We start from the raw sequence: 13,331 nt of genomic DNA, 5'->3' as shown, positions 1-13,331 counted from the left end.
GCACATAATTCCTGGAGCTATGACAGAGCGCTTAAAATAAAATGTGGACTTTAGGTGACAGCAGAGGAAGGGGAAGCAATTCTTTTTCCTCAGTAGCAGGAAAGCATTACAGAAACGTTAGTGTAAAAGACATCCAGAGAACCCAGTGCAGCGGTGTTCAGCCCGGCTGCAGATGGCCTGGGAATGCCTTTCACACTCTTAAGTCCCTTCATTTCAATGGTTTTAAGCAGTATCCGGTTTACAAGACTCTGTATTTTTTCTTCAGTCTCTTCCACAGCGTAAAATTATCTGTCTTTTTCGAGGGAAAACGTTGCACAATTTAGTCAATGTTTAAAGCCCGTAGCGTAGCGACTTGCTCATAGTAAGTGCTCAGTAAAATGGCGGTGGTTATTATTTACTGAACGCTTGCGTGTACCAGGCCCTGGGAAAGGCTGTGGAGGCACAGAGATGAATGGATGGAAGGACAGATGGGATGGAGGGATGGAGGGATGATGGATGGGTGGGTAGATGGAAAGATGGAAGGAGGAAAGGGAAGGAAAAGGAAGGAAAGGAGTAAGGAAGGGGAGATGAATCCTGTCAACGGATGATATTTATTGAACTCTTGAAAAATTCAAGGGCCCAGCGGGGCAAACAGGTAAATGTAAAGAAGTGTCCTGGAGGCCCATTGGCAGAAGCTGCCATCTCTTCCTGGAGTGTAGGAGTGAGTCAAGGCTGGCCTCAAAAAGACGAATCTGGGGCTTCCCTGGTGGCGCAGTGGTTGAGAATCCGCCTGCCGATGCGGGGGACGCGGGCTCGTGCCCCGGTCCGGGAGGATCCCACGTGCCGCGGAGCGGCTGGGCCCGTGAGCCGTGGCCGCTGAGCCTGTGCGTCCGGAGCCTGCGCTCCGCAATGGGAGAGGCCACAACAGTGAGAGGCCCGCGTACCCCCCCAAAAAAAGATGAATCTGAAAGGGTGCAATGACCTTGTTGATTTTCCTCCATCACCCCCCTCCCCCACAGACCTATAAATAGCTCACTGAGAACAGAAATCTCATCTGATCCCCTGTTGGCCGGAACAGGGCCTGACCGAAGAGGGAGCACGTTAGTATTTGTGGATCGAATGCGTGGATGAGTGAGAGGGGGTGGAGGGGGAGGACGCGCGCCGCCACACCGGGAGCTCCAGGCAGATGGAATGGCCCGGGCAGAGAAAACGCAGCCTCCGTGCCTGTTATTCCCCGATCATTCTCGCCAAACCAGAAATGAATCGCATATGACAGTCATGAGTGCAAACCTTAATATTTTTAGAAGGAAAAGAAAGGCTTAAGCTGTGACTTGCCATTTGGACATTATTAGTGGTAATGGGTAACTTGGTGAGAAACTACTGTAAATGTGAATATTTAGAAATAACTAATCATCGTACTTCCTTTTTGCCCGTACAGAGATTTATGCCTTTCAAGTCTCATTCACATCCATTCCTCCATTAACCTGTGACTACAAGGGCTTGATCAGTGCAAACTCTAAACCCTATGCAAACACAGCTTACACACTAGCGTCTCTTCCTGTTTACTGTGGGGCTGATCCTCTCAAACATATCTGGTGTTCCAAGGTGTGTGATAAGGTTGATTTCAAGATAACCGCCGGCTGTGCCCCCCCCACCCGGCCCCCGGTAAAGCTGTCAGCACGTATGCATGCATATTCAAACGTGCATGGAGATTCCTCTCCAGATCTCCTGCTGTTTTTAAAAGATCTCAAACCTGTGCCTATAAAAGAATTTATAATTCATGAAGGATCACTATTTCAAGTGAACATTTTGGGCCCTGAGCCCACTTTTTACTGAACGACCTCCTTAGAGATTGGATTTATCTTTTATTTTGCAAACACTCACAGAGTGTACTGCTTACTAAGCACTTTATCAACATTAACTTGTTTAACCCTTGCAACACACCTGTGATCTAGATGCCGTCTGTTGTCACCGTTTTACAGAAGAGGCACAGAGAGGTTACGTACTCTCCCTAAGGTCACACAGCTAATGTGCGGTGAGGCAGGCTCTGCACCAAGGCTGTCTAGCTTCTTCCTTTCTCTCTGCACCTGATTTTCTGGCTTTAATTTCAATTTTATTAATGCTTTCCTACACATCAGGGCTTAAAGAAATCCAATACGTGTTTATATTGTGGTAAAATACATAACATAAAATTTACCATTTTTAGGTGTACAGTTCAGTAGCATTAAGTATATCCACGTTGTTGCACAACCATCGCCACCCTCCACCTCCAGAACTTGTCCATCTTCCCAAACTGAAACTCTGTCCCTGTCAAACCCTAACCCCCATCCCCCACCCCCGCCCCCTGGCACCCACCCTGCTACTTCCTGTCTATGAATTTGCTCTAGGGACCTCCTATAAGTGGAATCAGACAGTATGTATCCTTTTTGTTCCTGACTTACTTCCCTGAGCTCGCTGTCCTCGGGTTCACCCACGTTCTAGCGGGTGTCAGAGTTTCCTTCCGTTTTAAGGCTGAATCATATTTCATTGTGTGGATGGACCGCCTTTTCTTTATCCATTCCTGTGCTGATGGACGTTTGGGCTGCCTCCACCTTCTGGCTGCTGTGAATAATGCTCTATGAACATAGGTGTGTCGGTGTCTGTTCAAAATTCAGTATATTTTTTTAAAAAATTTATCTTTGTATTCGGTAGCACCTGGGCATAGATTAAGTAAGTACCGGGCTTGGGGCAGGTTTGACGCTGCAGCGCTTCCAAAGGATGCTCAAACTCGAGGGCGGCGCTTGGGGAATTCGGTTTGGCAGGTTAGGGCGGGGCCCCCGGGTGAGGGAACTAGGCCCGGGCAGGGCGGTCCCAGAGCACGTGCGCCTGCACCCCGTGAGAGCACACAACCCGTTCGTTAGCGGTTATGCAACGTTGCGCCCAGCACACTGCAGCGTCCGCCCCGGGCGGGGGTGGGGGGGACAGCGTGACAGCATCACCGCCAGGCCGGCAGCCGCCTGGCAGGAGAAGCGTTGTTCAAGGTTTTCTCCTTGACCCGCCGGCTGGAGTGTCGTTTCCAGTTAGAAAGCAGTGGGACTGAGAACTCCGATCGGTGGCTGGTGCGCGCAGGCGCCCCTGGGCCAGCGGGTGTCCTCCGTGAGTCTGGAAGGTGGACTTAGGGACACGCGCGGCAGGAGGCGGGTAGGGAGCCGGAACCCTGCACCAAAGGTGAGATCCGGTCAGAAACCAGGGGCCCGGAGAGCACTGGGGAAAATGCTCCGCCCAGCTTGCAGCTTCAGCAGAGTCTGGTCACCCGGGGGAGGCCCCTCTCGCGCCCGTGCCCCCGGCCCCGCGGCTCACCCAGCCTCCGGCTCACATCCGCCCCCCGGGGGGAGCTGGGAGCCGAGGGCAGGGTGGGCGGCCACGGGCAGGGTGGGCGGCCACGCGCAGGCGCCCTGACCTCTGCTCTCGCTGCCCTGCAGATGAAGGCCTGTGGGACATGTTTGTGAAGGACATTCCGCGGGGCGCCACGTCCTACACCGCCAGCCTGGACAAGCTCAGGCAAGGAGTGACCTACGAGTTCCGGGTGGTGGCCGTGAACCAGGTGGGCTACGGGGAGCCCAGCAGCCCCCCCGCTGCCATGTCAGGTAGGAGCCCTGCCCGGGAATCCCGGGGCGACGGCCCTCCCTCGGGTGCAGGGAGGGTGACCGGGGGCCGCGGTGGCGGAAGGAGGACCGGCGCGTGCCTCCCGGGGAGCTGGGGGGACGGCGCGGGCCCCGCGCGCTCCCGACCACGCTGTCCTGCGGCCGTTCTGAATTCTCGTCTCTCCCTGAGCGCGGAGCCCCCAGCTCCGGCCGGCCGGGGTCCCCCCGGGGAGGAGGCTTCCCAGGCAAAGTGGAGCCCAAGACCCTCCATGAGGGGACGCGTCCCCACCGTGGAGCCACGGGCCGGTTTTGAAAAGCAAAGATCGCCCCCAGCAGCCACCGGGGAGTGTGTTAGCCCTTGACACGCGGTCGGGTCCGACGCGGGCCCTGGTGAGCCCTGAGCCGGAAGCTGGAGGTGCCCGCCCCCCGCCCTGCTCTGGGTGGAGCCGCAGACACGGGGGAGGCCAGGCTCCTTTTCCCAGAGCTCGAGTGTCAGCGGGCGACAGACTCTGTCGTCACCAGGGGCGTGGCCAGGGGTGTAACAGCTGGGGGTCAAAGTGACTGTCCGAAAATCAGGAAGGGCTTCTCGGAGGAGGGGGCCCGGGTCTGGGTCTTGAAGGGTGTAGGGAGACGGCCGCAGGGAAGGGAGAGCCTGGGACGAGGCAGAGGAAGTAGCAGGTGAGGAGCCCGGGGAGGACCAGCTGGCGGGGGCAGGGCAGGTGAGGCTGGTCCCAGGTGCGCGTGAGAAGCGGGTCTCCACCCCGCCTGCACCTTAGGGTCACCCCTCGGGAATGCTTAGGAAGCAGCCACGCGGGGCCCCACCCTGGACAGCAACTGCATCGCCGGGGGCACAGGTCTGGGCTTGATGATTGTCTAGCTCCGCAGCGGTCCTTACGTGCGGGCCGGGCCGCAGAGGGGTTGAGTGAGGGCTGACCGCTGGAGGTGATCTGGAGAAGAGGGCAGGTCGAGTCCGGGCCAGGTGCCACGAGAGCCTCTTCCTTCCGAGCAAGACAAGTGTGTTTCCCCTCCCTGCAGTCACATTTGTTCAAGCTGCTGACCGCACTTGTTCAAATTGAAAGCATCCTTCATCCTTTCCCTGTAGTGAGTCTGGACGAAGGTAGCGCCTTGGGCGCCCAGGCCCCTGGTCTAGGAGAAACGTGAATCCCAGGGGCGCTCGGTGAGAGGGGCTGCAGGAGGGGCCCGGGCGCCACTCGCTTGTTTAACGAACAGTACGTAGAAAAGTCAAAGTCTCCTCGCTTCCTTCTTCTTTATTAAGAAAATTGTAAACATACCCCGAAGTAGAGAGACTAGAACAAGGAACCCCCAGCACCCGTCACCCCAGTTCAGCAACTCAAGATACGCCTCCCTTGGTCCACGAACAAGAAATCATTAGAAAGCCATTCCAAATGCACAGAGCTTTTAATCCCGCACACGCGTAGCCGGTGGCAAAGGCTAGTTCCCACGGAAGCACGCGGTTCCCGGCCCTTGAGGCCACGGGGCACCGTGGCTGGACCGTTCCTCTGAAATCCGTTGCATCCCCGCGCCGGCCTCGGCTGCCAGCTGGTCGGCAGTCCGCTCGTCTCGTGGTTTCGAGAAGCCAGCAGGCCGTCACCTGCCGGCACCCCTCAGGCCCCGCTGTGCAGACCGGGGGTGGGGAGCCGGAGCCGGGGCCGGGGTCCTGTAGCCCAGCCCAGGCCTGCTCGGTGCCACTGAGCACCCAGCGGTCGGCTTGGATGTGTGGGCCTTATCAGATGGAAGACTCAATGCACAGCCTGGCAGCCAGCTCATGTATTTTGCATTTAAAGTGCTGCCATCCGTCAAGCCTCCCTGTGCTGTTACACGATCCAGAGCGGGCGCCCCCTCGCTCGCAGGGTGCACACGCTTCGCATCCGTCCAGTGAGGTATTTAGCATAAGGGAGCGGTCTTTTCTGGGGGTTTCTGCTCCTGGAGCCAGACCTTGGCCTCCACCTGTAATGGGCTTCCTGTTCCGTCCCTCACGTCCGATGCCCCGAAACAGGGAAGCTCGTGGGACCCCAGGGCCATCCGACACCTACCGAGAAGCAACTCCCATTTTTCTCGTCCTAGTAAACAGAGTAAGACATGAGGAGGACGATCCTTCTTCAAAGCAACTTTCAAGTGAAACCTTTTCCGTTCGTTCTGGGAAATCGTTATCTAAGGGGGGCCCCGTTGTTCGGCTCAGTTTTGCTGGAGGATCGAAATAAATAAAACACAGCCCAGCCTCCGGGGCTGGGGGCCCTGGTGCGGCGGAGGCGGCCGACAGGTAGTCAGGCAGGCGCACCCCGCCGGAGGGTGCGAGCAGAGGCTTCTGGGCAGGCGTGGAAGGGGCCAGCGCCCGGCACGGGCAGGGCTCGGGTCTCGGGGTTCCCAGGCTCAGACTGACCGCACCCCGAGGCCAGTAGGGGCAGCACTGAGGCCTTTAGGAGGGGCCGACTTCCCACCCGAGATCGCTCTCTGTGATGCCAGGGGTTTTGAGCACACCAGGAAGAGGCGACACAGTTGACAGTGGTTCCGGTGGCCAGGGTGGCGGTGGTGGCCCGGGGGTGGCAGCGGGAATGGAGGTATAGCCAGGGGACTGGGGGGCTGTCTGGGAGGGAAGCCCCGGCCCTGGGAGAGACGAGCAAACCCGGGCACTTTTGTTCCTCCCTCCCTTTAACCCAGACAACATCTGTAAGCAGATGAAATCGAGAGAATATAAGCACGATGGCCACGGTCCAGGACAGTGAAGCGTCTGGGGCGGGAGCAGCGCGGAGAAGGGGGGGGGGGCGGGGGGACAGGACCCCGGGCCCCAAAGAGACGGTGGAACCGCAGCCTTGTCCCTGGGTCCGTCTGCTGGCGACAGCCGTGCCCGGGGCTGCCCCTCGAGTGGCCCCCTCCCCCGTTCACCGCAGGGACCGGGCCTGTGTCCCGCGTGACCGTGTCCGCGTGCCGTGTCGCCCTCAGCTCAGGCGGAGAGCCCGTTCTACGAGCGCTGGTGGTTCGTCCTGGTGGTGGCGCTGTGCAGCCTGCTGGCCGTCCTGCCCGTGGTGTTCGCCCTGGTCCTGCGCGGCCAGAACAAGAGGCACGGGAGCTGCGGCCCAGGTGGGACGGCGCCCGCCTTTCCCTGTCTCCCCGCGGGGCAACTCGGGAGCTGAACCGTTCGGGGTTTCCCTCCTGGATCCGGGGTGCCCACATCCACGTTCCATTTCATTCGCTGAAACAGGCACAACAGACGTCCCTTCGGGGGCCGCGGCTGCGGGGGGGGGACGGGAGCTCCGGGCCTCGGCCACCAGATATCCTGCTCCAGCTCTGCCCTCAAGTGGGCCGTGGGTCCTTTGGGCCATTTGGCCTCTGTACGTCTGTTTCCTCGTCTGCACTGTTGCTCAGACGCAGGAGTGTTTTGTTAAGCGGTGATTAAAGAGTGGAAAGCGCGAAACAGATCGAGAAGTCGCGCGCCCCACCATCACGAGAACAGTGAACGGGGCGCGTCCCAGGCGTCGCGGTGTGGCTCGGGGACGGGACAGAATGGCGTCTGTGGCCCGGGCCCTCTCACTCGGAGCCCTCTGTGGGCCGGGCCCCCGGCGTTCCCAGCACAGCCCGGCGTGGCGTGTGGTAGGTGCTTAGTAAGCGTCCGTTGCTAAAGGAATCACCATCATTAGAGAAATGAATAAACTTGGGCAAAGCCGGCCACAAAAGGGCACATATAGTGTGACTTCGTTTACAGGAAGGTCAGGAACAACCTAACGAATGGATGTTTCTAGAAGGCAGGATGGTGGGTGTTCTTAGTGGAGAAGTGTAAGCAGCGAAGGTCCGTGAGGGAACCTCACGGGGGGTGCTGGAAACACTCTGGTACCTCTGTGAAGCGGGGGCCAGCAGATCCCCCCCCCCGACCCCAGCCCCCGGCACCATTGTCACGGCACCAAAAGGGTTCATAAAACCGGGCACCGAAAGTGCCTGCCATTTGCTTTTGTAACGTTAAGCCATTCATCCCTCCAAGAAAGGATTTATTTTCTTCTGTATCAATTCACTTCTAACAAGTGTTCAGAAATCAGATTTTACTCCTGCGGGATTTACAGTGTACGAATGGCACGTCATTTTACTGAGTTAATGCTATTACAGAATCCTGTGTCTGGCGCAGAGAAAATTTCCCCGCTTTCACTCTTCTTCTCCATCTGGGAAACGGACCTGAGAAGTCCGATCTGACTTGCAGCCTCTGACACTCAGCCTCACCCTGGAGCATTAATGTAACGTCATCATTGAAGCCCAGGGGGAAAAAAAAAAAGAAAAAGAAACACTTGTCTACCAGAACGTCTCCCTGCCTGCCCGGGAGACTCACGGAAGCTAAACCTTCGCTGCTGCAGCCTCGTTCTAACCCTCCTGCTCTCCTCCCACCGGCCCACATCCCTACTCGCAAGCGACTTCATCTCTCATTCACCACTCTCGGTGTTCTGCTGGCTTTTTCCCGTTGCACACGAGTAGAACACTCAGGTGAGGTGAGGGCTGTGGGGTCCCCAGCAGAGAGGACCCTTGCGGTTTAGAAAGGCTGATGAATTTTACAAACACACACGGAGCCCCTGGTGTGTGCTCGGGCGGCGTCCCGGGGGCTGGCATGTAACGAAGAGCATAACTGGGTCTGTGCTCCAAGAGCTTCGAGTCTGGTAAGGAGGACAGACAGGCTGCAGGGAACAAGCCAGCACGGGGAAAATGCAGACGTGGTGACGGCACCATGGAGAGAAAAAACACGGGGCGAAGACTTCAGGGTCCGAAAGTTCCCTGTGGTCTCACGACCCTTGAGCTGTGGTCTGAAGGAGGGGGGCAGTGAGGAGTCAGGAAGACGGCCGGGGGACGGGCTCCCAAGGTGGGGGAGGGAAAAGGGGGGTAGACGGGCCCAAGCAGAGGGACAGCCGTGAGGACACCGGCTCTCAGGCCAAACGAGGTCGGCGCCACCAGGACCTCTTCGTGTCCTCGGGTTACTTGTAACTTTGGCCGGCTCGTGTATTTTAGAATATGTTTTGATATGTATTTATAAACTTACTTTAAGGGGTTTTCAGTTACGTTCACAGACACGTGTGACCATCAGCACAGTCAACTCTGGAGCATTTTCACCACCGCAGAAAGAAACCTGCACCCTTCAGCCATCACCCCTTATCCGCTTACTCTCCACTTACTGTTTTGCTCTATGACTCTGAGGCTTTTATTTTGAAGTTTATTGAATATTTAATTTCCTCAATGGTTTAAAAAGTTCACGTATTCTGAGTACTCTTTAGTAAAATACTGATCAAAATACTCGTATTCTGGTGTCAAGCAAAACAAACACCAGACTACTAACGTCATTTTGCTGCAGGATTGACACGCAGCCTCTCTCCCCAGCCTGACTGCCTGCCTGGCTGGCTGAGGCAGGCCGGCCCGGCCCTGGGCTCCGTCCAGCGGGCCGTCGGGGAGCGACTTACTGAAGCCTCTGTGCTCGTCTCCCCGCCCGGCTTTAGGGAAGAGCATCTCCAACATGGAGGAGTCCGTGACCCTGGACAACGGGGGATTTGCCACCTTGGAGCTCAGCAGCCGCCACCTCAACGTGAAGAACACCTTCTCGAAGAAGAACGGGACCAGGTAGGGCTGCAACAGCTCCAGCCCCCGCTGCTGCCTCCACCTGAGGACCCGCTCGGCCGGGCCCACGCCCACGGGCCCCCCAGTGGGGCAGCGCCCAGCCGGGGGGTCAGGGTGGTGGGGAGTTAGGGATTTTTTTTTTTTTTTTTGGCAGTACGCGGGCCTCTCACCGCTGCGGCCTCTCCCGTTGCGGAGCACAGGCTCCGGACGCGCAGGCTCAGCGGCCACGGCTCACGGGCCCAGCCGCTCCGCGGCACATGGGATCCTCCCGGACCGGGGCACGAACCCGCGTCCCCTGCATCGGCAGGCGGACTCTCAACCGCTGCGCCACCAGGGAAGCCCCAGGGGTGTTTTAAAGACATTTCCAGAGACAGAAAGAGAGGGCAGGTCTCGGGTGCAGGGACACGGTCTCAGGAGATCTCCCGGCCCCAGATGGGGCAGGCGTCATGCGAAGGTGCAGGGGGACTGCGAATTGTTTGCACTGGGGGCCGAAATGGTGCCGGAGGCGGCGGATTTCTCCCGCTCAGCCTCGAAGCAGGCCAGAGGGTGGGTCGGGAGGCCTCAGTGGGGGGGTAACTGGTGTCCCCGTCCCGCCCAGGTCCCCGCCTCGGCCGAGCCCCGGCGGGCTACACTACTCAGATGAGGACATCTGCAACAAGTACAACGGTGCCGCGCTGACCGAGGGCGGGGCCCTGCAGGAGAAGTCGGGGGACGCCGTGGAGTCTGAGGTGGGTGCCTGTTACGCGGGGCCCCCGCCCTCCCCAGGGGCCCCGCGACCGCACGGGGCAGGCAGAGCTGGGGACAAGCGGCTCCCCTCCCCGGACGAGGAAGGTCCTCGCTCGTCTCTGGCTCCGGGTCCCTGGCTCGAGGCTGGCGCCTAGGTCAGTCACTCGCGCAAAGTGGAGGTCGGCGCCGCAAACCATCCTCGTTCCATTCTGTTTTCAGAAAGAGACCGGAGTTTTCTGGAGGTCACCGTGGAGCTTGGTGGCCTCCAGACCCCGGCTGGGTCCGGGGGGCCCCGAGCCTGCCCGACTGGTACAAGCCAGGGCCCCTGCCCCGGGCGTTGGCTTCCCCTCCCGCCAGCCCCCCCGCTTGCCTCCTTGTGCCGAAGAGGGGGCTTCGGTCACAGCGTCGCCGCGTCGGTTAACTGGGTCAGGTGAGCAGGACGGGAGCCCTGGGACCAGCGAGACCCTGGCCCGAGGGGCTGTCCGCCTCCAGCCGAGACGCCCAGGACTCTGCCCTGCACGTCTCAGGCCCCCGTCGCGCCTGGCGCTCTCCGTGGAGCTGGGTGGGCCCTGGGTGAGGCCTCCGTCGGGGGCGAGCAGGCGGCATCCCCGGCGGCGGTTCCGGGAGGGGCTCCGCTTCCCCCGCGAGCGCCGCAGTCAGTCTCTCACGTTCCCGAGCAGAACCGGTTGAAGCAGCCGGTAGAGAGCTGGGGCCCGCGCAGTCCTAGACTGTTTGGTTTCAGAGGTGCTGAGCCCTGGCAGGGATGAAATTCACCAAGCTCCTTGATGGACAGGCAGGCCCGCCCCACCCCTTGGCGTTCATACTCTAAATCAATATTTAATCTAAAATAAGTCTCACCTTCATTCTGATCTGAATTCACGGTTATATTGAGCCCTGAGGCTCAGTAAAATGGCTTCCTTTAAATTGTGGCTTGTGTATGAGCTCACAGTGGGACGGGGACAGCCGGGGGACGGCAGGGCGGCACCAGCTCGCTCGGTCGGCCTCACGTGCTCTGTTGACAAGGACGCCGGGCCCCCCGTCGGTACCGCAGCCGTGGGCACGGGGAAAACAGCAAGCAGCACTGCAGATGTTGAGAAGGAGCATCTGTCTAAAGTGCAGGGGCTTTAGATTCTCAAGTGAAAAGCTGCAGACACTGACCTGCCTCTTCCTGATAAGGAAGCCGCAGCTTGTACCCAAAGCGGCACGTTGGGAAGGGGCAGGTCCGCCGTCCAGCACGTTCTGGGTCAGCAATTAGAGACAGTCACCAGCACCTGCCTTGATCCGTCCTTGATTCCTGGGCCTGCTGCTCTTAGACCGTCAGCCTCATGGATGACGTTCACAGTGACCAGGCATCAGCCCTGCGGGCTGCGCTCCTCACGGTTCCGCGTGTGCTGGGCGCTAACTGAGCTCGCCTGCTCTGGTCCGGGCACGCTCGTTCAACGCTCACACCAGCCCTGCGAGGTAGAGCGGTTCTCGTCCTTGTTCACACACAAGCCTGAGGCCAAGGTCACCCCACATGCAGGTGCTGAGGCTGGACACACACCCACCCCCCCGCCCCCCGAATGTGTCCAGAGCTTTACTGACCCCCGCCCTCACCATCTCCTGCAGCCCACCTCCCAGGCGCCTGTGGCCATTCCCAGCGCTGCCAGGACCGGATTCATCAATTCTGGACTCTGTTCATGAAAGCATTCTCAGAATGGGTTGATAGGAGGCATTCAGTCTGTTTCTCCTCTCACACATGCGGGTGTTTGGAGATTCAGATTCAGCTGATTTGCACGGAGGATTATTAAATGCTTGCAGGCACGGAGCTAGGCACATACACACGTGCATACGTGCACACGTACGCGCGTTCCTAAGTACATACACGTGTACACACGTGCAGGAAGAAGGCAGGGAGGGAGGAAGGGAGGACGGCAGGGGGAGGAGGGGAGAGGGACGTGGCATCCACAGTACATCCTGCAAGGAGGCTGTTCGGATCCTCACGTCATAGATCAGAGAGACGAGACTTGACGAGGCTTTTGAACGTCTTCCCTAGAAGACTGATGGACCTCGGGCTCGCAGGTCCATCTCTCCTGCCAGACCTGCTGTGCAGGGCTGAGCTGCCGTAGCCCCGGGACGCGTGGCTGAGTGAAGGAGGGGCCTTGGCAAGCCCTGTGCCTGGAGGAAGGGGTTCCTTCTGTGATTCCCACAGATGCTTTTTGGTTCAAGAAAGTTGATCAAAGGTGTGGATGCTCTCTCCACCCAGGAGTTTCACCTTGAATCTGGGGCTCCAGGCCTCCCTGAAGCCTGTGGTACTCGCCTCCAGCGAAGGCCCCGTGGAGTCCAGGCTAAGAGCTCGCGTATCTGGGCTCTCTGTCTGCTCCTGGGTTCTCAGGTAGATAGGGTGAGGCCATCTTTCTTCCAGAATTCTGTGCTCTCTAATCTTGCTGGGTCCCGACACTGAGCCTTGTGACTTGGGAGAATTGCAGGCAGGTGCATGGGATCCCAACAGAGGGATCTTGGAAGTGCCACCTCCAATGGGAACATTTCCTTTGAAGCACATCTTTTAAACAACCAGATTGAGATGTAATTCACATACCACACGAGTCACCCATTCGCCATATTGGTTATTTAGGTGGGTGTGTTTTCGTTTCCTCAGATTTATGAGCTTCTCAAATCATCTTCTGTTACTGATTTTTAATTTTATTCCACTGTGGTCAAGGAACATACTTTGTATATTTTCAGTCCTTTCAAATTTATTGAGTCTTGTTTTACGGCATAGCATCGGGTCTGTGCTGCAAGAATTCACTTGAAAAGGGTGTGCTGCTCTGCTGTTGCTGTGTGGTGAGTTTCGTGTGTGTCTGTCATGCGTGGTTGATTTATAGTGCTGTTCAAGTCTTCCACACTCGTGATCTTCTGCCATCTGCTGTATCGAGTTCTCCAACTATTATTGTTAACATTGTCTATTTCTCACTTCATTTCTGTCAGTTTTAATTTCACGTATTTGCAGGCTCTGTTTTTAGGTGCATGTATGTTTATAACTGTTGTATCTTCGTGATGGACAGACCCTTTTTATTAGTACAGAGTGTCCCTCTTTGTCTCTAGTAACGATTTTGTCTTAAAGTCGCTTTGGTCTGATACTAGTACAGCCAACTCCAATTCTCTTTTGGTTCCCGTTCACAGTGTATCATTTCCATCCTTTCACTTTCAACCTATTTGAATCTTTGGATCTAAAATGTGTCTCTCGCACGCAGCATATAGTTGGATCATGTTACTTTATTCTTTCTGTCAGTCTCTACCTGTTCACCAGGTTGTTTAATCCATTCACATTTAATGTAATTACTGCTAAGGCAGAATTTACATCTGCCGTTTGGGTGTTTGCCTTCTGTAAGTCTCGTATCTCTATTTCTCTATTTTTCCTTC

The 13,331-nt window shown here is 57.5% G+C and overlaps 1 protein-coding gene across 6 annotated transcripts in view; it reads left to right on the top strand.

The window, feature by feature from the left end:
- SDK1 (sidekick cell adhesion molecule 1) overlaps window positions 1-13,331 on the top strand; it is a 786,274-nt gene that overhangs the window by 757,740 nt on the left and 15,203 nt on the right. For 5 of the 6 annotated variants that reach the window (XM_067012701.1, XM_067012698.1, XM_067012699.1 and 2 more), the window contains 4 exons: window positions 3,441-3,605; window positions 6,564-6,701; window positions 9,086-9,206; window positions 9,802-9,931. In XM_067012701.1, coding sequence (XP_066868802.1) covers window positions 3,441-3,605; window positions 6,564-6,701; window positions 9,086-9,206; window positions 9,802-9,931 — 554 coding nt within the window. Of the gene's footprint in view, window positions 1-3,440; window positions 3,606-6,281; window positions 6,367-6,563; window positions 6,702-9,085; window positions 9,207-9,801; window positions 9,932-13,331 lie in introns of those variants that run through there. The other variant, XM_067012702.1, reaches the window with a different exon arrangement.

Source organism: Kogia breviceps, chromosome 14 (genome assembly GCF_026419965.1).
Source record: "Kogia breviceps isolate mKogBre1 chromosome 14, mKogBre1 haplotype 1, whole genome shotgun sequence".
Lineage (NCBI taxonomy): Eukaryota > Metazoa > Chordata > Mammalia > Artiodactyla > Physeteridae > Kogia > Kogia breviceps.
This window is presented reverse-complemented; position numbering and strand designations above follow the sequence as displayed.